Source organism: Mustela erminea, chromosome X, assembly GCF_009829155.1.
Source record: "Mustela erminea isolate mMusErm1 chromosome X, mMusErm1.Pri, whole genome shotgun sequence".
NCBI classification, from domain to species: domain Eukaryota; kingdom Metazoa; phylum Chordata; class Mammalia; order Carnivora; family Mustelidae; genus Mustela; species Mustela erminea.
In genome coordinates, this window is record NC_045635.1 from 128899454 (window position 1) to 128921149 (window position 21696).

General features: G+C 61.0%; 1 protein-coding gene across 1 annotated transcript; it reads left to right on the top strand.

Annotated features, from left to right (window-relative positions):
* The first annotated feature begins 3965 nt into the window (after window positions 1-3965).
* On the top strand, window positions 3966-6277 carry EMD (emerin). The gene is made up of 6 exons (XM_032330889.1): window positions 3966-4169; window positions 4259-4366; window positions 4533-4610; window positions 4819-4952; window positions 5413-5459; window positions 5542-6277. The coding sequence occupies exons 1-6, from the start codon at window positions 4088-4090 to the stop codon at window positions 5873-5875; spliced, it is 783 nt and encodes a 260-aa protein (XP_032186780.1). The 5' UTR covers window positions 3966-4087; the 3' UTR covers window positions 5876-6277.
* The last annotated feature ends 15419 nt before the right edge of the window (window positions 6278-21696 follow it).

Here is a 21696-nt window from a genome sequence, read left to right on the forward strand (position 1 = left end):
CACTGTTGCCTTTGCAAGTTCTACTGGCAATGACCTTTCCATCTTGACCCACAGTGGGATTGCCAACCAATGGAGGGGTCTCTTGCTGCTCCCTCTGGTGGGACTCCCCTTGCCACACACACACACACACACACACACACACACACACGTTGCTGGGGAGGGCAGTGGCTTCTTGTCACTTGACAGAGGAGCACAGACAGGCAGCATGCATTCAGGCCCAGGAGGAAGCAGAGCTAGAGCTCGTGGCCAAAGCTGTCCTTCAAGGACGGAAAGCCACCCTACCACAGACAGTACAATGGGAGCCATTGCCATGAGTGGGGGTCACGAAGGAGACGACGGCCACATGGCTGGATCCTGGGAGCCCCACCTCCATCTGAATCATTTTCCCACTACCTCCCCGCTTCCCCTCTATACACAACCCAGAAAGACAAGGCATTCTCTAAGAGACTTTCAGTTGGCTAACCATTCACTGTTTTACATTGGTTCTGACAATTTTCCACATATTAATTTTCGCAATAGTCACGATCTTGTGGCTTTTGTTACTCCCTGAGCAATGTTTCAAAGCACTTGAATATCACCAGGTAAACCCAAAGGATCTTTAACATTCTTGAAAAGTTAAGTTTTTAAACATTTCTAAATTTATTTTTAAAGATTCTATTTGAGAGAGAGAAAATGCACACGAGCACACGCGCGCACATGAGTGGGGGGAGGGACAGAAGCAGAGGGAGAAGCAGGCTCCCTGCTGAGCAGGGAGCCCAATGTGGGGCTCGATCCCAGGACCCCAGAATCATGACCTGAGCTGAAGGCAGACACTTATCCAACTGAGTCGCCCAGGTGCCTGTAAAGTTTTTTTTTTTTTTTTTAAGATTTATTTTTTATTTGAGAGAGAGCATGACTGGGGGGAGGGGGTGGCCAGTGGCCAGAGGGAGAGGGAGAATCTTCAAGAAGACTCCTCATTGAGCATGGAGCCCAATTAAAGCCTCAATCCCACAACCCTACACATGACCGGAGCCAAAATCAAGAGTCCATGAGCTACCAAGATGTGCCGAAAAGTTAAGTTTTTTCAAACTAAAGTATTAAGAACATTCTGATCTTAAAGAAAATGTTAATAGTTCAGTGAACAATCTTCTCCTTGGACGTGGATGCTGAGAAATGTATTCATGTCGGTATCTTTCCTTATAACTTGCAATCCTCTGGGACTGCAGGTTACACGATGCACTGCTGAGAAGCCGTTCCCATCACATCCTTAAGAGCGAAACCGTCCTTCTCTTAAGATTTTATTTACTTGAGAGAGTGAGCACACGAACAGGGAGAGGGGCAGAGGGAAAGGGAGAAGCAGACTCCCTACTGAGCAGGGAGCCCAACTTGGGGGTCCATCCCAGGACTCTGGGATCATGACCTGAGCCAACGCCAGACACTTAACTGACTGAGCCACCCAGGCACCCTGAGAAACTGTCGTCTTATTCTTGACTTGGAATAGTGGCTCCCTTGTCCTTCTCACCCTGGCTGTGGTTCCAGAAAAATTCCTCCTATTTACCTATGCACAACCTTCCCAGAAAGACTCTGCTGGAGGCCAAAGATGTCCCCCAACAGCCCCTGAGGACTCAGAAACCCCACTGGGCCACATTGCCCTGAGACCTAAAATCTAGCTGTGGGAATGTCTGTGATTGAATTGCTGCCCTAGAGGTCCTTAGCAAGTCTCCCTCTCTAAGCCCCCAATTCCTCCTCTATGTAATGGGGGTGGCTGGCACAGAGTGCCTCTTAGCTCCCACAGCCTAGGGTGTGCCTGGTTTTGGGGGGTCTGGAACAGATCTGTACTGCTGCGGGCTGGGCTTGGGCTACAGGTGTCCACGCGGTGGGCACAGGGGACCATCACAGCTCAGCGTCCTGGTGCCATCCTTGGTAGGACCCCCGTAGTGGGGCAATGGGTGGGGCCTAAAAGGCAGAGTGCTGAGGCAGGTGCCGGAGGAGGGGGTGTTCCTTGGGGAGAAGGCAGACCTAGAATTCCTTGACCTCATAAGGAAACGGCTTGGATCCCTATGGGGAGGGGTGGTATGGGGGAGGACTGAGCCTCTGGGACAGGGGCCAGCACTGCAGAAGAAGGCTTGGAGAGGTGCTCGGGAATCTGATTTTGCCAAAACTCCAAATTCCATGAGACCGCCTCTAAGCGCCCAGAGCCCAAATGCCATGTCCTTCTCTGCTCTGAAAGAGAAGCAGCAGCCCCCACCCTGGCTGGAGCTGTCCCCCTTTCTCCACCACGTGGTTGGCTGGAGACTCACACATCTCCTCCTATTTCGGGAGACAGAGCCCACTTCCCCTAGAGCCTAGAGCCTGGCCAGCCACAACTCTTCTGAGGGTCTTTGCAATCACATCAAGTTCACATCTCACCACCCCGTGTGGCTACCTCTTCTCCACCCCATGACCCACAGATAACTTGTCTGTGACCCTCACCAGCTGGACCAACCAGACTGGGTTGGACCAGAGACCTCTCCTCTCTTCTCCCTGTCACCAGCTGTCATCTGGTATCAGAGAGCACCTCCTCTCCCTATGCTCCCAGTTCTGGGCCTGCCCAAGGAGGGTCGTTTCAGCTGGACCCACAGAGTCACTTCATTTAGAATATGAATGTCACCTCCTTTCCAATCTCCCCAGAAACAGCTCTTTCCTGTCCAAGGCCCTCACGAATTCCTTATGACAGTCTGGGCTCTTCAGCAGGCCTTGGCAACCTTCCCATGGCTCACCCACACTGGTACCCTGGACCCCTGTCCTCGGGGGCCCCCTCTGCAGTGCCACGGGTCCTGAAGCCCACCCAAGTACTCAGGGCCTGCTGAGCCTTACTGGACTTCCTGGGCCGGCCCTCTGGGTCTGGAAGGCTCCCCCTGTCCCCCGCCCCCTGCCAGGCTTCCTCCTGGGGCCAGTGGGGGCCCACTCCCATTCCAACCGGAGAGGAAACCCCTAGCGCCCCAGGTGGATGGCACGGTGGGTGAGGCGTCCACTCGCCGTCTGCACGCCTCCCTCGGCCCTGGGCCAGTGCCTACTGGCACGCGCAGTCCCTTGCAAGGCTGCTTGCTCCTGGAGAGCCGGCGGCCTTCTGGCCCAGTGCCCCATTTCCTCCGGGACGGACAGAGGAGGGAGGGAGGTGGTGGGGACCGGCCAGGCGCAGGTGCGCAGGCCAGGGCCGCGTCGAGCGGGAAGGCGGGCCTGGCACCAGGGTCTGAGGCGGCCGCTTCCCCGGCGTGGGGCACGCGCGCAAAGCGCTCGCAGCGGCGCCTGGCCTGGGACCCGCGCCTCTCCACGAGCCCGCTCTTGGGACCGGGCCCTTTCGGGCTGTGTCAGGGTCGGCCGCCCAGGGTGCGGCCGGGGGAAGCCCAGGCGCGTGAGTCCGGGGCGGGGAGGGGGCGGGGGCTGCGGGGGCTGCGGGAAAGAGGCGGAGCCCACGTGACTCAGGGAGCGCGAGCCACGCCCAGCGCGTCAGTACTGCGCCGCTTTCCTGTCCTGACCGGTTTCTGCCGGTTCGAGTTGCTTAGGGTCCCCAGCGTCTCTCTTCCGACCGGGACGCGCCAGTCGGTGACGCCTCGGTCGCTGACCCCGCCCCGTTCCTACGCCCCCGCGAGCCCACGCTCTTTCCCCTCCCATGCAGGCCGCGCTACTCCCTCAAGCCCCGCCCAAACGCGCCAGCAGGTGACGTCTCTCGGGCCCCCGACCCCGCCCCCTTCCCGCGGGCGGTGCCCCGCCCGCTCCGCCGCTCGTCGGGCCTGCGCAGTTTTGCCTTCCGCGCTCGCCCTGCCCCTCTCTATCCCCCGGGCTCGTTCCGCCCGTCTGTGACGCGTGGGCTTTCGCAGGCCCGCCCCGCCTGCTCCCGCGACCGGCCCGGTTGCCGCGACGGTTCCTCGAGGCCTGGCCCCGCCCCGCGCCGCGCGCGCAGGCCGCAGGGTCCGCGGCCGTGACGCGAGCGTGACGCAGGCGTGACGCGAGTGCTGCCGCTCCCGAGCCGCTCGCGCTGCCCTCGCCGTGCTCTGAGGTAGCCGTGAGCTCGGCTCGTGTCGCCAGGCCCGGGCCACCCCCAGGCCCCCGCCGCCCGCCGCCCGCCATGGACGACTACGCGGTGCTGTCGGACGCCGAGCTGGCCGCCGTGCTGCGCCAGTACAACATCCCGCACGGGCCTGTCGTGGGTACGCGGCGGCGGGCGGGCCCCCTCCCCGCGCTACCCCTGGGTTCGCGGCCTGCGGCCCTGACCGCCTCGCGTCCCGTGTCTGGCCAGGTTCCACTCGCAAGCTCTACGAAAAGAAGATCTTCGAGTATGAGACCCAGAGGCGGAGGCTCTCGCCCCCGAACTCGTCCGCATCCTCTTTCTCCTATCGGTTCTCGGGTGAGGCCCCCGCCCCGGCGCTCCACCTGGCCGCCCACGGGGACAGGGTTTGGGCGACCGGGAGGACGGGGTCGGGAGGGTGTGGCCGGGGCGCTGACTTGGGAGGGGCACGGGGAAAAGGGAGGGGAGCCATGGGGGCAAATGGTCCTCCCCCCACCCCATTCAGACTTAGATTCAGCGTCCGTCGACTCGGATATGTACGATCTGCCTAAGAAGGAAGACGCCTTACTTTACCAGAGCAAGGGTAAGACTGAGCTGGGGTGGGGTGGGCACACCCTGCCACCTTTATTCCACTGCTTCAGGGACCCTGGTGTCAGGGAGAATCTGAGATCTCAATCCCCATCATCCTCAGCAGCCCTACAAGGGAGAAACCGTGCTGCAGGCCCCCAATGGGATTCAGATTAGGGCCGTTGGGCCAAGTGGGAGCACTGCTGTCCCCTTTGCTTCCTAAGGCTATGGTGATGACTACTACGAGGAGAGTTACTTGACCACCAGGACATACGGGGAGCCTGAGCCTGTGGGCACCTCCAAGGGATTCCGCCAGCCCTCCAGTTCACTCGCAGATACAGACACCTTTCATCACCAGGTGAGCTGACTGTAGAGGAGTCAGGTACAACCCATGGGGCTCACAGTTGGGTTTGGACAAAACAAGGGGGCCGCTGGGTGCAAATGGTAGGTCCTGTGCCCCCAGAGAAGTGGGGTGAGCAGACACCTTCCCAGTCACGGCTCTCCTCCAAGGGGCTGTCGGGGTTCTTAAGGCTGGAACACGTGGGATGTGCCTTGCACCCAGATCTGGGATGGAGGTTTGAGAGCTTTCTCAGAATCCTGGGGCACAAAGCAAGGTGCAGGCAGCCAGGACAGTCATTGAGCAACTGACAAAGCTCTACAGACATGAGGCTGTGAACTGAGAGGAGTTTTGGAGGGAACGTGGCCTGGGCCTCTAAGTGATAGTCAGAATAAGGCGGCTGGGGAAGTTCGGACTGAGGGATAGGACAGGCCACACTGACCCTGCCGGCCAGTCCCCTCTCCCTGACTCTTATCTGTAGGTGCGCGATGACAGTTTTTTCTCTTCTGAAGAGGAAAGCAAGGATAGGTGAGTAGCAGGGAGGGCCAGGCACCGGGGCTTATTCTGGGCCCAGGGCCTCCTGGCTCATCTGCTCTCCTCTTTGCCTAAGGGAACGCCCTGCCTATGGCCGGGACAGCGCCTACCACAACATCGTGCACTACCGCCCTGTTTCCAACGTCTCCAGAAGCTCCCTGGGCTTGTCCTATTACCCCACGTCCTCTTCCACCTCTCCCATATCCTCATCTTCATCCTCCCCCACCTCCTGGCTCACCCGTCGTGCGATCCGGCCAGAAAAGCAGGCTCCAGGGGCTGGTCTGGGCCAGGACCGCCAGGTCCCGCTCTGGGGCCAGCTGCTCCTGTTCTTGGTTTTTGCTGCCTTCCTGCTCTTTGTTTACTACTCCATACAGGCCGAGGACGGCAACCCCTTCTGGACGGAGCCCTGAGGGTCTGGCTTCATGGCCAGCTGTTCTCAGAAGTCCTGGCTGACTGCCTTAGTCGTGTTTGCTGGGGGAGGGGGGGGGGGGCTTTTCTGTGTGTTCTAGCTTGGGAGTGCTGGGCTTGGCCCAGGTTAGTACTTGCTCCCCCTGCCTTGTTCTTGCAGGGACGCAGCGTGCCCAGGCCCTCCGTGGCACGGTGGGCCCGGGCAGGCTTTCCTCTGGAGTCTCCTGGTCCTGCTTGCCTCTGACCCTTAGGGCCTAGGAGGGCGAGACCCTTCTCCTGGAGAGGAGAACATGGTTGTTGTCATTGCATGCCTCCTGTCTGTTGTCACCTTGTTGGGGGGATTAATCAAGGCCACCCTGACTTTGTTTTCGTGGACACACAATAAAAAGACCATTTATTTTTAACGTGTGGGCTCTTTCTGCTGGATAGGGATCAGGCTCCCTGGACTGGGGGCCTCCAGGCCTTGGGGTCTCCAGGATCAACATCTGGCTTTGTTGGTTCTCCCTTTTTCCTTTGGGTTTTGGGTAGGGATCACATGTTATCCACGGACATGTTTGTGATTTGCTTGTAGGGTTCACTCCCTCACTTGGCACCCAAAGCTGCTGTAACTACTTAGGCAAAGAACTGTGCCTCCACGGGATGTGGAGAGCCCACTTGGGAATCAGGCGAGGCTGTATGCACAATGCTGGCTACGGCTGGTTTTGTTTTTTGTTTTTTTAAGATTTTATTTATTTGACAGACAGAGATCACAAGTAGGCAGAGAGGCAGGCAGAGAGAGGGTGGAGGAAATATGCTCCCCGCTGAGCAGAGAGCCCGATGTGGGACTCAATCCCAGGACCGTGGGATCACAACCCGAGCCGAAGGCAGAGGCTTTAACCCACTGAGCCACCCAGGCATCCCTGACTATGGCTGTTTTAATGGGGAACAGCAGACAACCTGCCTATCGGTGTCCACAGGTGGGGGTGCTGGGAAGGAAATAAGTCGTGTAGCCAGTGGGTTTCTCCTGGAAAGCTGCTTGTTTAATGCCGTGGGAGAAATGCTGCACTGCTTCTGGGTCTAATCCAGGCCCTCACCTGGAAGTATTGTTGCTTATCTCCAGGTTTTCTGTGGGGGAGGGAGTATTTCATAACCTGAAAAGTCTATGTACATTTTTTAAAAGTGAGTGCTAAGGAAACCCAGGGTAGCATGCCACGTGAGGCCACACATACTGGCTCAGTCCTGCCAGCAGAGGGTGGGAATGCAGAGGAGCTGGACCCCACTCCCAGCACTCAGGTGGGAAGCAGAGGCTCCACAAGGCCTTCCCCGACGGGTGGGGCCCTGGCATCACTTCCTTGCCTTTCACCAGCTCCTTGTTCAGGCAGTAGGACTTGGCCACAGCCAGCCTCGCTGGCACAGCACGTGTGGGCTCCTGTTTATGGCTACACGGTGAGCTTGGGGCAAGGATGGAACTGGAACCCCATCTAGCCCTGGCTCCTGGTCATTTCTTTCTTTTTCTTGCACACTAGTCTTTTGCCCGTGTGTGTGTGTGTTTTCCTAAGAGTAACGCCTGCGTTTAGAATACACAGAAAAAAAATGAAAGAAATGAATTGCTTCTAATTTTCTCCCTATCCCCACAGTTTCAGCCTCCCTTGTTTGCTGCAAGTCACTCCCACCTGGCTCCTTCCCCAGGGCCCGGTCCCCTTCAGCTTGAGCTTCCTCAGGCTCCCTACGGCTGCTCCGAGCCATTCCAGGCCGCAGGCAGAGACCTGAATGTTCTGTCGTGGGCAGTGGGCATGTACACAACATGCTTCCTCACCGATGACAGAGGGGCCTGACGGTCAGCTCCATGGGCTTGCGTCAGGTCACCAGTGCACCAGGAGCTCAGAGAGGCATGGTGACGCAGCTCCTTTCACCAGCTAGTCCCAAGTCAAGTGTGTGGAGAGGAGGGACTAACCCTGCCTGGGAACGCAACTGCCCCGCACTCCGTAACTGGGCAGGCCATGGATCTGGGTGGAAAGGCAAGCGGAGCCTCCTGGACCCAAGGGCAAGGTTGACATGACGGTCTGGAGTAGCTGGGGCAGAGTGTGAGGAAAGGGAGCTGAGCTCGGGGCGTCCCGAAGGGAGAGAGATGGTGCCTTGTGGCTGGGACAGCCCTCTACACGCCTCTGTCTGTTGCAGGAAAGGGGGAGCGAGGCGTACTCGGCACCACTGTGGTTTCTGGCACGAAAGAACACAGGGAATAGTCCCAGCCACGTACACAGTCTCCCCCTTTCCATTCATTTACTCCCCAAGAACAACAACCTCCATTTGTCTCCATGTGCCCTGATCCAAAAGTGGTAAATAGCCAGGCGTCAAGGTCTCCACTTAGTGCTTTCCATGACACTGGGACTAGCTGTCTGAAAGCTCCCACGGCCCCCTTCCCCAAAGCAACCCAGGGCTCTGGAGTTGCCCCACCAGGACAGCGGCAGTCTAGTTCTCATACTCCCAAGGGCTCAGGGCAACCTCCTTCCCCTCGGTCCCCACCAAGGGTTCTGAGGGGCCCAGGGGCACAGCAGGGAGGCAATAGCTGTCCTTGGTTCATGGGACAGTGGATCCCTGGGCAGAGGCCCCAGCAGCCCAAGGTGGGGCACCAGGTGTGCAGGCTTGGGCTGCCAGAGCGGCACCACCCAGGACAAGGAGGCTGAGACAAGTGCCGCACAGACTCTTCGAAGGGTAGAGCTGGCAGCTGTGCTCCGACACTGGCTCTCCAGCTGTGGCCCCTGCAGTTCCCAGAGGAAGAGGAGGTCCCTACAGGGCAGGCCCAGTGGTGTACCTGCCTTGAACCCTTGCTGCACAGGATCGAGCAGGAGGAGCTAGAGAAAATAAGTCCGGGCCGCTGAGGCCTGGCACCAAGCAGGGAGCCTGCAAAAACTCCAGAGGTACACGGCCTGGGGCTGCGGAAGGCCTTAAGGACAGGGGAGAGAGCCATTGGCTCCACACTGCTCCTGAACCTGGGTCTGGTCTGCTACCCTAGGCTCCCAGTGGCCAGTCCCCGAGAGAGGCCGTCCCACTGGAGGCCCGCGGGACACAGGTGAATAAAGTCAGGCCCCGCCACTTGTACCGGGCACGCTGGCCAGGGCCCCCACGGAAGCACAGCTCCATTGCCGAGCCGAGCCAACCCAACCAGGAGCCCCTGTCCATCCCCAGACACCACATCGTGCCCAGGCAGCTGGGACACACGTCGGGCAGCAAGGGCAGAGGATGCCAGCCTGGGGGAGAACAAGCCCTTGGGGTCAGTGCCGGACAGAGACTACAGGCCAGACGAGGCCTGAGCCTGAGCCCCGCGCGGGAGGGGGCGCGGGCGGGGAGGTGGCGGGAGGGTAGCAAGGCTGGGACGCCATCCCTGCAAAGGGCCCCAGGGTAGGACAGGCCGATGGCACCAGGAAAAGGAGTCCCGGGACTCCATCCTGCTGGGGGCAAACCGGCCAGGGACAGAGAAAACCCCCGGAGGACACCCCCGACCCCCGCCGCCAGCGCCCTGCCCTCCAGCCCGGATGCTAGGAGGAGACAGGGAGAGGTGCAAGGTCCAGGCCCTCGGCCGGGCTCCCACCCAGGCTGTGAAGGCCCGGGGACCCGCCGAGAACCGCAGGGGTTGGTGCAGCCTCGGCCCCCCCAGGCCCCACGCCTGTTTGCCAACAGGCGCTGGGAGCAGAGGAGCGGTCCCGGCCGCATGCCCTCCCCAGGCTGGCCCCATCTCCCCCGCTAACTCTAGGGAGGGGACCGCTGGTCACCCTAGTCTGGAGCAGCCCCCTGCCCTGCAGGTCCTGTCCCCTGCGCGTCCCCTGAGCATCCCCGCGGGTGTTCCCCCCCGCCCCCCCCCACAACCAGCCTCCAGCCCAGGCCCAGCCTCACCTCTGCTCCTGACCCTCACTGTGGCCTGTCGCTGCCCCGCCCCGCCCAACAGGAGGCTGGAAGGGGACTGGGGGGGAGCAAAGGGAAGCACCGGCCCTTCAGGGTGGGTGGGCTGCCGCTCAGCGACACAGGAAGGGAGTCCCAGCACTTCAACAAGGGCAACGTTAGTCTGGGGAACTGTGGGGTTCCCGAGGGGGCTACCCGGCATGGGGGGGGCCTAACCTCCCTCCGGGACATAGGGCCAAGCTGCTTCAGGGCAGCTCCCAGCCCCAGGATCCCGATGGAGCCAGAGGAAGGAGGATGGGGTGGCCGCTAAGACAGGGTCCGCGAGCACGCAGGGTGACAGGTGCCACCACAGGGACCCCAGGTGCGAGCAGCACTCTGCAGCTCTGGACGGGCCTCCTCCAGCTCCTGCTCCCACTCCCGCAGGCCCATCCCAACCTCAGACAGGCTCCCCGCAGAGAGCCGGGTCCCCTCCTCACAGGGAAAGTAGGACATCCAGGGGACGGCACTACCCAGCGGGGGGTGGGGGGCAGGCCGACCCACTGTCCCGCTGCTCAGGGGCTGGCTTGGCCACCTCCACCCCTCGGGGGCGGGGGGCTGTCTTCCCAGGGGTCCCCGAGCGGGCCCTGCCTGAGGCCACGGGCAGGGCAGGAGGGCTGAGGAAAGCACGGCACAGTGGGTGGGGCTGGGGGCTGTCCTCGGGTGGGCACATCTGCTGAGGACAGGCCGGTCAGAGAGGGTGAGGGCCTGGTTTGGGCAGCGAAGCTGGGGCGGGGGCAGGTGGGCAGGGACAGGATCCGCGGCCAGCGAGGGCGCCCACCTGCAGAGCGGCCACTAGGAGGAGCCCCTGCACAGCTGGGGCAGGGGAGACTCGGCGCCCGTGGGGCCCTTGGGAGCCCTCCTGGGCGCGGGGCCCCAGAGGGAAGGCTACAGGGAAGCCGGGCCCTCCTGGTTGTTCCTCCTGCCCAGGGCCGAGGGACAGGAGGGTGGCTCAGCTCAGGCGCAGGCCAGGGGACTGGTGAAGGCACTGGTCACGTGTCGCCGGGAGTGTGGGGCTCTCCCGGGTCTGCGTGTCTCCCGAGGAGCCATCTCCAGGACTACACGGCCCAACACCCCGGCGGAGGGATGGCCCCAGGAACCACGACCCCACGACCCCACAGTCCCCGCCGAGCCAAGGCCTGGCAGGCCACGCCCCAGTCTCTCGGCTTCTGCTCCGGGGAGACACAGAGCCAGGCTCCCCCGAGACCCACTGTCCCCGGGTCCAAAAAGCACAGGGCGGCCCGAGACGGTGCCAGGAGCTGCCACCAAGGGCCCTCCCCGGCACCCGCCAGCGGCGACAGCCAACGGGCAGAGCGCCGCCCCCAGAACCTGTGTGACAAATTTGGAGCTACCCGAGCGAGTCCGAGCCTGTCGTCACCGGGAAGTCATCTCTGAGTCCCGGCCAGGAAGGATGGGGCGGGCGCTTCTCCCTTCTCCGGGGAAAGGAGACGCCCTTGGGCTCCCGAGGCCACAGCCGGAGCTCCTTGGCCAGACCGACCGCCCATCCCGCCCCAGGCCACCTGGCACCTGCCACCCCCTGAGCCAGCAGAGCCCAGCACGCACACGGGGCTACCTGGCACTGTCCGTCGGGGAAGAAGAGGGGCCTGTGGGCCTGCACCCCCGCAGCGGGCCTGCCCCTCTCCTCTCCGCTCCCCGCCCCGACCTGCTTGCCGGCTGCTCCGTGGAGGCTGGAGCACAGGGGAGGAGAGGGGAGTGCGGAGAAGAGCAGGGACTGCGCCTGCGTGCAGAGAGGTGACCCCCCCACGTGCCTCCAGCAGGGCAAGCTGCCCCCGCCCCTGGGGAAGGCAGGGAGGACTGGGGGCGGCGGGGCAGTAGGAGCCCCTGGGCCCAGCGGAGAAGGTCTGGAGCCTCCTGCCTGGGTGGGGCCTGGGTGGGGGCCTCCCAGCTCCCGGGCCTGGGCGGGGGTGCTGACAGGGCTGCTGGGATTCTGGGATGGGAAAGCCCTTCCTGCCCCCCAGCCCCCCGACTGCCTCCGGGGCTGGTTGCCCGCAGCAACCCCTGAGCAAAGGGCAGTGCGCACGCTCCTTGGGTTCTGCGGGGCCCCACAGCAGCTCTGCCACGTATCCTGCTTGCTTTCTGGGGCTTTCCGCGGGTTCTGTTCGCAACCCTGCAAAGACGGAAAAGCCGGGGCGCCTGGGGAGGCTCTGTCGTTTGAGCATCCCACTGGCGACTCTCGGTTTCGGCTCAGGTTCTGATCTCAGGGTCCTGGGATGGAGCCCCTGCGGGGAGGGGTCTGCTTGAGGATCCACTCTCTCCCTCGCCCCCCCCCGCCCCTCCCCACAGGGGCGTGCATGCGCGCTCCTCTTGCAAATAAAGCGACTTAAAAACAAAAAACAAAAAAAACAAGGAAAAGCCTGGAAAGTCCGATGACACAAACCCCAAAACTGTCTGCCTGACCAAACACACGCCCCAAACTACAAAGTCAGGGGACAAGTGACACGGTGGGGGAAAAAAACAGCAGCAAGGTGTGACTCAGGGCTCGTCCCATGAACAAGGCCTGAAGCAGTCCACGGGGAAAAGCCTGACGAGCCAGCGGCTGCAGGACCGGGAGGAGGCGAGCGGGAAAACCAAAGCCAGAAGCTCCTCCACGTAGTCTCACGGCCAGGACACGCTCAGGTGCTGGGGTCCCAGGGTTGCTCCTTCTGGGGACACACGGTGGCCAGTGACTGGCCTCGCACTTCACCTGCGGCTCCAACCAGACAAGAGGCCACCACGTTGCCAAGCGAACACCAACCAGCAAGACCGGCCTAGGCGGGCGGGCAGTGGTGCTGGGCATTGAGCGGGTCTGGGCAGCATCACCGAGGAGCTGGGAGAGCCCCTGGGTGAAGAGAGGCAGCGGCCTCCCACCAGCTCGAGGGCCGACCGCACGCACAGACCAGACAACGGTCAGGGCCGTTTTCGGGCGGAGAGCCCCCCGTGTGGTCTCCAGGTCCCCCGCCACTCTCCCCCGCCCGCCACCCAAATCCTCATTCTGGATCTCAGGGCCCATGTTCCTTTCCCATCCCCGAGCCCAGCGTTCGGGTCTTTCCTCTGCCTCATCAGAGAGTTCTGTCCATCCCCACTCCCAGCCCCGGGGCTCATCGCCCCTCCTCTCTCCCACGCGTCCACACGTCACGAGCCCCAGTCTGGGAATTCCCGAGCACCTGGACAAAGCTGACACTCTTCCCGTGCCTGGGCTGTGGACGGTGCCCTCCACACCACCTAGGCAGGAAAGGGTGACTGCCACTCGAGGGCAGTCCCTGGTCCCTCGAGGCCTAGCACCCTCCTGACATTTGCCAGACCCGTGGGGACCCTGCAAAGGAGCCAGCCCCAGGGAGGGCAGGCACGCACACCCCTAGGAGTCTCAGGCCTCCAGAGCACGGCTTCTGACCACCGGCTTCTCACCACCGCGAGGGCCGGGCGGTGGGTGGGGTGGGGGTGGGGGTGGGGGTAGGGTAGAGGTGGGGGGGGGGCTTGTCTCAGACCCGCAGCGGCAGGGCAGCGGCAGCAGCAGCCGCGGCAGCCAGGAGCTTGTCAGAGGCACCCTTTCTCTGGCCCCACCTCAGATCTGCCAGATCAGAGACTCTGGGGTGGAGCCCAGTGACCGAGTTTGAACAAACCCCCAGGGTGATTGTCCCTGTGCAGCCCTCCAGCGTGAGAACCACCTGGTCGCGCCCGCTCGCTCTGGGAGAAGCCGCGAGCTCCAGCTTGGTCTGCCGGGCTCATCTTGACTGACCTCCCCAGGTGAGAGGCCCGCAGGCACCCCCGATGGTCCCCACCACAGGTGGGCCTGGAGCACGGGTGTGCTGGAGCGGCTTTCCCTCCCAGGGGGGCCACACCGGTCGAGTTTCGTGGAAAGACTTTGTGACTTTTCTGCTGTCCGCATGCCCAGAAGCGTGGACAGAGACCTCTGACGAACCCCACCTTCCCGGGTAGAGGCCCCAGCTCTGCCCACGTTTTCCTGGATACTAGGCCTGTGTGTGCGGGTGGGGTGGGGTGCTGGGATCTTGGGGATCTATGTTTGACAGGGAACCGTCCCTGACACAGACACGCTCAGGGGCCCTGGAACACAGTGCGCGGGGCTCGCAAGGAGCGGGGGGTGTGGGGGCTGGGGGGGTGGGGGAGTGGATGTTGGGGGAGGCAGGGCCACAGTCTGGGCCCTGGGAGGGTGGAAGTGCCCAGGAGCGGACAGCAGGGCAGCTCTCAGAGGCCAGGACTGGGAGGGGTTGGAGACGGAGTGACAGGGCGCTCTGTCATCCCGGGGCGGGGTTGGGGGGGAGCGGGGGATAGTCGCCCCCCTTCCTCCTCCCCCCGCCCGCTCCCTCCTCACTAGGACCCTGGGGTCCCCAGTACACTGGCCGTGGCGGCCTAGGGGCCAGACACTCTCAGGACAGCGCTGGGCGGGGGGCGCCCTGCAGGGCGCAGCGGGAGAGAAGCCCGCGGAGCCGCGCTTCCCCCATCCCCGCGCCCCAAGGCCGCCCGGGGCCTGCACTCCATAGAGGCTCCTCCCCTGCCTCCCCGCGGAAGAATGGGTAGGCCCCCCAGGTCTCGGGAAACGGGGCCTCCAGGACCCGGAGGGGCGGGGGGGCGGAGGGCGGTGTCGAGAAGGCTCGGGCGTCGTCCAGGCCTGTTGGGCCCCGCCCCGGCCACCCCCGGCTCCGTCTTCTCTCATCCCTTGGCGCGCCCACAGGAAGCTCCGCCCCTCAGGAGGCGCGGCGCCGGCTTCCCGCCCCTCTTCCGGCTGGCTCAGCCAATGAGGAAGCTCGGCTCCTGACGGGACCCGCCCCCCCAGGTCCCCGACGAACCCCAGCCCCTGCGGCCTGACGGACACGTCCTCTGCCCAATCCGTACAGGCCGTTTGCCTGCTCAGCTCCCACGGCCGTTTGCCTGCTCAGCTCCCACGGCTGCCTTCCTCGCGGTCGGGCCCTGGGAACTAACTGTCCGACAGCTGGACGGCCATCCCCAGGGGCGGGAGGCCGGGGTCGGGGGAAGGACGGTAGGGGCTCTCTGTGCAGAGCCGCGCACGTCCTCCTGTCTGTCCACGCGGAGCTCTGCTTGCGTGCTTTTGGTTTGCGCTTGTATCTTTTTTTTTTTTTTTAAGGATTTTATTTAATTATTTGACAGACCGAGATCACAAGTAGGCAGAGAGGCAGGCGGGGGCGGGGTGGGGGGTAGGAAGCAGGCTCCCCGCTGAGCAGAGAGCAGAGAGCCCGATGCGGGGCTGGATCCCAGGATCCTGGGATCGTGACCCGAGCGGAAGGCAGAGGCTTAACCCTCTGAGCCACCCATGCACCGTATAAATTGATTTTTTAAAAAAGATTTTGTTTATTTATTTGACAGAGAAGTCACAAGTAGGCAGAGAGGCAGGCAGAAGAGAGAGAAGCAGGCTCCCCGCTGAGCAGAGAGCCCGATGCGGGGCTGGATCCCAGGATCCTGGGATCGTGACCCGAGCGGAAGGCAGAGGCTTAACCCTCTGAGCCACCCATGCACCGTATAAATTGATTTTTTTTTAAAGATTTTGTTTATTTATTTGACAGAGAAGTCACAAGTAGGCAGAGAGGCAGGCAGAAGAGAGACAAGCAGGCTCCCCGCTGAGCTGAGAGCCCGATCCCAGGACCCTGAGATCCTGACTTGAGCCGAAGGCAGAAGCTTAGCCCTCCGAGCCCCCCAGGCACCCCTGAGCTTGTATCTTGAAGAAGTGACGCGCGGGGACGTGAGAGACCCCAAGATGCCTGCCGCAGTTCCCCGAGGGTTGGCAGGTTGCACGCCTCCTGCCATCGCACACCGCGAAGCGGCCTTGGTGCCATCTGAGAGCCGCGCCGTGTGAGTTGCTCCGTGTGTGTGCGCAGGCGCGCTGGCTCTGCAGGTTCCTCGCGCGTGGAGATTCACGTGACTGCCCCGGGCATCCGCGTCCCGTGGGTCCCTCACGAGGACCCCTCCTGTTGACCTGACGTGAGCACAGCCTCCTCGCCTCTCCTCCCAAACCACGGCCCCCGTTACGGTCCCCAGCGTTGTATTCTCGTCTAGAATTCCGTCATGTGGACACTGCTAGGTACACGGAACCATGCGGTGCGCGGCCGGGGTGGGGAGCCTGCGGTGGGCTCCTCCTCGCGCCCCGCCCCCCCCCCCCCCCCCCCCCCCGTAATGCCCTTGCGATCCGCACAGGCCGCTGCATGAATCCACAGTTAGCTCCTCCTTCCTGCCGCTGGCTCCGGTCCTCCGTGTGGATCCACCGGTCAGGCTCAAGCGTTCACCTGCCGAGGGACACCTGGCTTGTTCCCCGTTTCAGGCCTCCACGAACACACCCGCTACGACCACTCGCACACAGGTGTTCGTGGGATCCCAAGTTTCTGTCTCTTTGGCGTAAGTGCCCACGGCTAGGGTCGCTGGGTCCCGCGCAGACGGGCGCCGAAGCGTCTACACCCAGTGCGGGGCTCAGACTCACGATCCCGAGGTGCAGAGTCCCACGCTCTCCCGACTGAGCCCGCCGGGCGCTTCGGGAGGGTGCTTCGCTCTGAAAGGACCTGCGGAATCGCCTTCCAGGGCGGCTGGACCATCTTCCCTGAGCACCCTGCATGTTTGTACAGCACGTGATTGAAAATGTTTCCAAAGCGACATTAGTTTGCGCCACATTGTTAACAATTGTCGCTCTGTTCTCACTGTATTCTGCCGCTGCGATCTGCAACGTCCTTACTCGATTTTACACACACTACACGTTGATTCCACTGTGTTTCCTTTTCCACTTCTTTTCCGTAGCAACACGTCTTGGAAAACCGGCCATGTCAGTAGACAAATGTGTAGGTGCCTTCTCCGGCCGCACGGCATCGGAGAGCACAGATGCACCGTGCTTTCCGGAACGGATCCCCGGCTGCCGGGACTCTGGCCTGTCCTCGCTCGCTCTCCGCACTGCATCTTGGCGCCGCAACAGCCTGCTGTGAACCGGCGCCGGTCTCCCTCTGGGTTATAACCACCTGGAAGTGGAACCGCCTGATGGAGACCTACCGGCGTTCAACGCACTGCCAGACACAAAGTGACCGCTTCCCGCAAAGAGGCGCGCTCCTCCTCCGCTAGGGCTGTCCGTTCTTTGCTAGGGATGTCGCGAATATTTTCCCTCCGCGTGGCTTTGGCCTTGAAAGACTAGGCTCGTTGGTTTGGGCTGTCAAGAAGCTGCCCATTTTTTAAAAACAGGTTTTCTTTTTGGGACGCCTGGGTGGCTCAGTTGGTTGAGCGGCTGCCTTCGGCTCAGGTCATGATCCCGGGGTCCTGGGATCGAGTCCCACATCGGGCTCCTTGCTCAGCAGGAAGCCTGCTTCTCCCTCTGCCTCTGCCTGCCACTCTGTCTGCCTGTGCTCACTCCCTCTGACAAATAAATAAATAACATCTTTAAAAAACAAACAACAACAACAAAAATAAAACAGGTTTCGTTTTTAAGCGACCTCTATACCCAACGTGGGCCTGGGACTGGCGGCCCCGAGATCAAGAGCCACACGCCCTACCAGCCGAGCTGGCCAGGTGCCCCGACGTTGCACATTTCTAGATAACCAAATGTATTCAAGTCTCAGTTGCTCATTTCTGGGGTGCGTGTCTTGGGCACAAAGGCCTCCTGCCAAGCGTGAGGACAGTGCGGAGACTCGGGGCAGAATTTATCAGTCCCCGTTGCCAACTCCTCCTCGCCCGAGCCTGGCAGGTGGACCCGCTGGTCCAATCCCCGGGGCCCTGGACAGCTGGCCACAGGCTCGGTGCCAATCGGCCGAGCCTGGGCCGGGGCGGGCGGGGCGGTGCCATTCGGCCCCCTGCTGCTGCCACCCAGGGATGCCAGGCCAGTTGGAGAGAAAGACGAGGGAATCCATAATGAGAAAATTAGTTAACGCTGTTGAGATGCATGGGTGGCCCACAGGTAAGCAAGAGAAGTCCCGGAGGAAGCAGAGCCCATGAGAACAGAGGAGGGATCAGGGACTCAGGGACGGGCTGGGGCTGTGTCGGGGAGCTGCCGGGTTGGGTTTCCTGGGTGCTAGGAGGAAGGGCTTTTGGGAAGTGAGAGAGCGGAACGGAGATCCCGCCTGAAACCAGCGCTCTGGGGGTGCCTGGGCGGCTCAGGTGGTTGGGCGCCTGCCTTCGGCTCAGGTCATGATCCCGGAATCCTGGGATCGAGTCCCCGGACGGGGATGGAGTCCCCCACTGGGACTCCACGCTCAGCGGGGAGTCTGCTTTTCCCTCTGACCCTCCGGCCCCGTGCTTTCTCTCCCTCCCTCTCTCTCAAGTAATCAATACAACCTTTAAAAAATAATAGTAAAAACATAAAAACAAGAAAAGTGTCCAGGCAGATTTGAAAGAGAGCCTTTCTTTAAAAAAAAAAAAGATGATTGATTTATTTATTTGTCAGAGAGAGAGAGAGAGAGAGAGAAAGAGCGCGCGAGCAAGCACAGGCAGACAGAGCGGCCGGCAGAGGCAGAGGGAGAAGCAGGCTCCCTGCCGAGCAAGGAGCCCCATGCGGGGGCTGGAGCCCAATGAGGGGCTTGATCCCAGGACGCTGGGATCCCAACCCCAGCCGAAGGCAGCCGTCCCACCGACTGAGCCACCCAGGCGTCCCTGAAAAAGAACTTTAAAAGTAGAAGAAACACCGTCATTGAAATAAAAGTCCCAACAGATGGGTTGAACCCCAGACGGGTGCCACTGAGGAAGGGGTTAGTGACCCAGCAGCCGGAGCCTCCGAAATGACCTCCTGCCCGGGTTCCCCTCTTGCTGGGTGGTGGGGCTCCTCCTTCCCTGGGAAACTGCAGCAGCTCCTCCTCAGGGCTCCAGGCTCTGGCTCTTCAAGGCGCCCCCATCCTGGCTTCTAGGCTCCCCGGACGCCAACCTCTTCCGACCCTTTGCCCCTGCTCTGGGGGCGGCAGCTTCCTCCCGCATTACCTCTGTGACTCCAGTCGTCCAGTCCCTGAGTGACCGACGCCTCCCAGTCGGTCCCCTCTGTTGGGAAACCCTGTCTGTTTCCCGTAGCCTGACTCGTGCCCGACGGGTGCAGGATCCGGACGGGGAGGGGTCCGGGAAGACAGACTGCCGGGCCGGAATGTGGGGGCCGGTCTGGTCAGCCCTCGGGCCGCAGTGCGGGGCTCCCTCCCGGCCAGTGGGAAGCGGGACGTGAGGCCCCCGTGGCTGGCAGGGGCCTCGTGGGTCGCCAGGCCCTCACCTGCGGCTCACCGGGATGAAGGGCCAACCCCGGCAGTAAGCGATGCGGGGAACCCCAGCGGCCACTGCGGTGGCGAGGACGGTCATGAAGATGGGGGTGCGCGACGATCCCCGAGGGCACCTGAGAACGCGCCGAGAAGGAAGGACGAGTTCGAGTCCGGATTCCTTCCCTCTGGGCTCGGCTCACGCCACCCGTATGACAACCAGAGAACTTTCACGAGGGCCCTATACAAATTCCCTTAGTGCCTCTGCCTGCCAGGGTGGGCAGGGCCGAAAATCAAACAACGTTCAGTTGTGGGGGTTACAGAATCCCAAGGTCAGCGGAGTTCCCAGGTCATGTTTCTCCTGTGAGAGATAAGGCGGTGGTCGGAGGAGTGGGACCGCCACGCCTGGAACTGTGGCCTCTGGTGGGCCTCAGCTGAAGCTGACAAAGGGGTGACATCAGTCCCTCGGAGTGTCGATTGTAGTTGGAAATAGCTGCTTCCCTGTATCTAAAGGCCTGACCTTTCCTTGGTAGATAAGGTATCATTGTGCCATCTGGGTTACGATCTTTGTAAAGGAACTCATATTGTGTTTGAGATCTGTGCAATCCCTTGTGTCGCCTGGGCACAAAGTGTGAGCCATGAGGAAATATAGCACACGTCATTACAAATCCCCAGATTTAACTTGTATCTGACAAATGAATCCTATTCGAGCATTATGGGGATGGATTCTCAGGCTGTCAGAGTGAGGTAAGCTGAGACACTGAATGGTGCTGAAGTCCCTAATTGAGATATTCTTTGTAGAAGTTACAGTAGCACGTTTGCTGGTGTGAAACCTAGCATTACACTTTGTAGGTGGACTGAAACTTGGACTCAGGGGTGTCTTATTTGATGGGTTTTAATGCCAGGACAATCTTGCTGTGAGGTAGACAAGGGAATACAAAATGTTGGGGGGGCATAAAGTATTGGGCAGAGAGGAATTTGAGGGTACATTCATTACAGTCGATCTGAACACCCCATCCCTATGTTTAATGGGATGGTCAGAAGCAGCTCTTTTTCATGAAGCTTTGTGAGAACCTTAAATTGGGAACACCTGCATTTTTGAAACGCTCTGAAAAGAAAGCCGTGGGGGCAACTGGTTTGCTCAGCCAGTAAAGCATAAGATTCTTTTATTTTTTTTTAAGATTTTATTCATTTATTTGACAGACAGATCAGAAGTAGACAGAGAGGCAGGCAGAGAGAGAGAGGAGGAAGCAGGCTCCCTGCGGAGCAGAGAGCCCGATGTGGGGCCTGATCCCAGGACCCTGAGATCATGACCCGAGGTGAAGGCAGAGGCTTTAACCCACTGAGCCACCCAGGCGCCCCACGCTTGAGATTCTTGATCCCTCGGTTGAGAGTTCAAGCCCCATGTTGGGTTTGGCACTTACTTCAAAAAACAGTAACAACAATAACAAAAGATAACCATGAATGTGATAAGCAGGCAGAGGCTATAGCATGCTTGATATATATATAACTCTAAATGCTCTAGGTAGCAGAACAAAATGACCTGACTTTAGTTGCTCCAGTGGAGTTACAGGCTCTCACCCACTTTCCAGAACTAGAGTCCCTCGATGGATGGGGCGCTGGGTGCCCTGGATAGCACCCTGCACCATCGGTGTAAGTGGAAACCACAAAGGGACCTGCAGGCATTTACTCAAGTGACAGATTGTCCTGGAGATCAGGTGTGTTTGAGCAGGATTCCCTCCTTGGCAGAGGCCACAGGTATCAAATGACACGGGAAAGACTTTGTTACTTTTCTCCTGACCCCACCTCCAGAAGTGTGGACACTTCTGGCGGTTACTGAGATTGCTGGTAACTCAAGCACTAATTCTGCTCACCTTTCGAGATACTATTGTTGTGGGGGCGGGCGCTTTATTGCGAACCATTTCAGAGGCACACACTCCGGGCCCTGGCACGCAGTGGGAGGGGAAGAGATTGTGTAATATGGGCCCTGGGAGGGTGGAAGCGCCCAGAAAGCCCGCTCTCAGAGCCCAGGACTGGGGCGCAGCCAGAGAAGGAATGACATGTCGTGTTCCTTTGCCATCTTGGTTGGACTCGCCGTCCTCCCAGTCCAAGTCAAGCTTCAGAGCCTACTGTCTCTTTTCTCAGCCGGGTCAGGGTGGGCGGGGCTGGAGCTAAGCCGCACACGGGGTCTCTCGGGCCCCGGATCATGGGGGAGGCTTTTCCCTGGCTCTTCTCTCGCGAGAGGGCGCAGCCCCGCCCCGTGTCTCCATTGACCGGAGGCTGTGCGCGAAGTTCCCGGCAACGCAGGTCCGGACTCTTCGGTTAGGGCGGGGGAGACGTGGGCGGGGTAAGCCAGCCACTCCGCCGACAAAGGAACTCGGACCGAGACTCCAGCATGGCGTGTGCCGTGGAGTCCTGGAGCCCAGAGGGAGGCTCGGAGGCCGGGTCTCAGCCTCGTGACCTCCGGGAACACGCACGCAGCCGCCGTAAGCCCCACTCTAGGGTACTTTACTTCTTTCAATTCCAGGAATATATGTGTTTTTGTGATGGCAAAGTCTCGGCGGGAGTTCTACACCCAAGATGGCCAGCCGGAAGCTGGTTTCTCGTGCCGATGTGGCGACGCCAGATTGGCCAACCGGCTGCCCGTATGCTAACACCCTGCTGTGCTCCGTTCTGAGTGTGTGCGGAAGCCACGCCTGCACGCAGGCGCAGAACGGTGCTGCGTCTATGGTCTAGGAAGT

Excerpts from the sequence above, each read along its gene's own strand:
- EMD (XM_032330889.1), top strand. The coding sequence starts at position 4,088 with ATGGACGACTACGCGGTGCTGTCGGACGCCGAGCTGGCCGCCGTGCTG. Across the intron at positions 4,367-4,532 it reads TTTCTCCTATCGGTTCTCGG|ACTTAGATTCAGCGTCCGTC; the intron begins GTGAGGCCCCCG and ends CACCCCATTCAG. Across the intron at positions 4,953-5,412 it reads CAGACACCTTTCATCACCAG|GTGCGCGATGACAGTTTTTT; the intron begins GTGAGCTGACTG and ends TCTTATCTGTAG.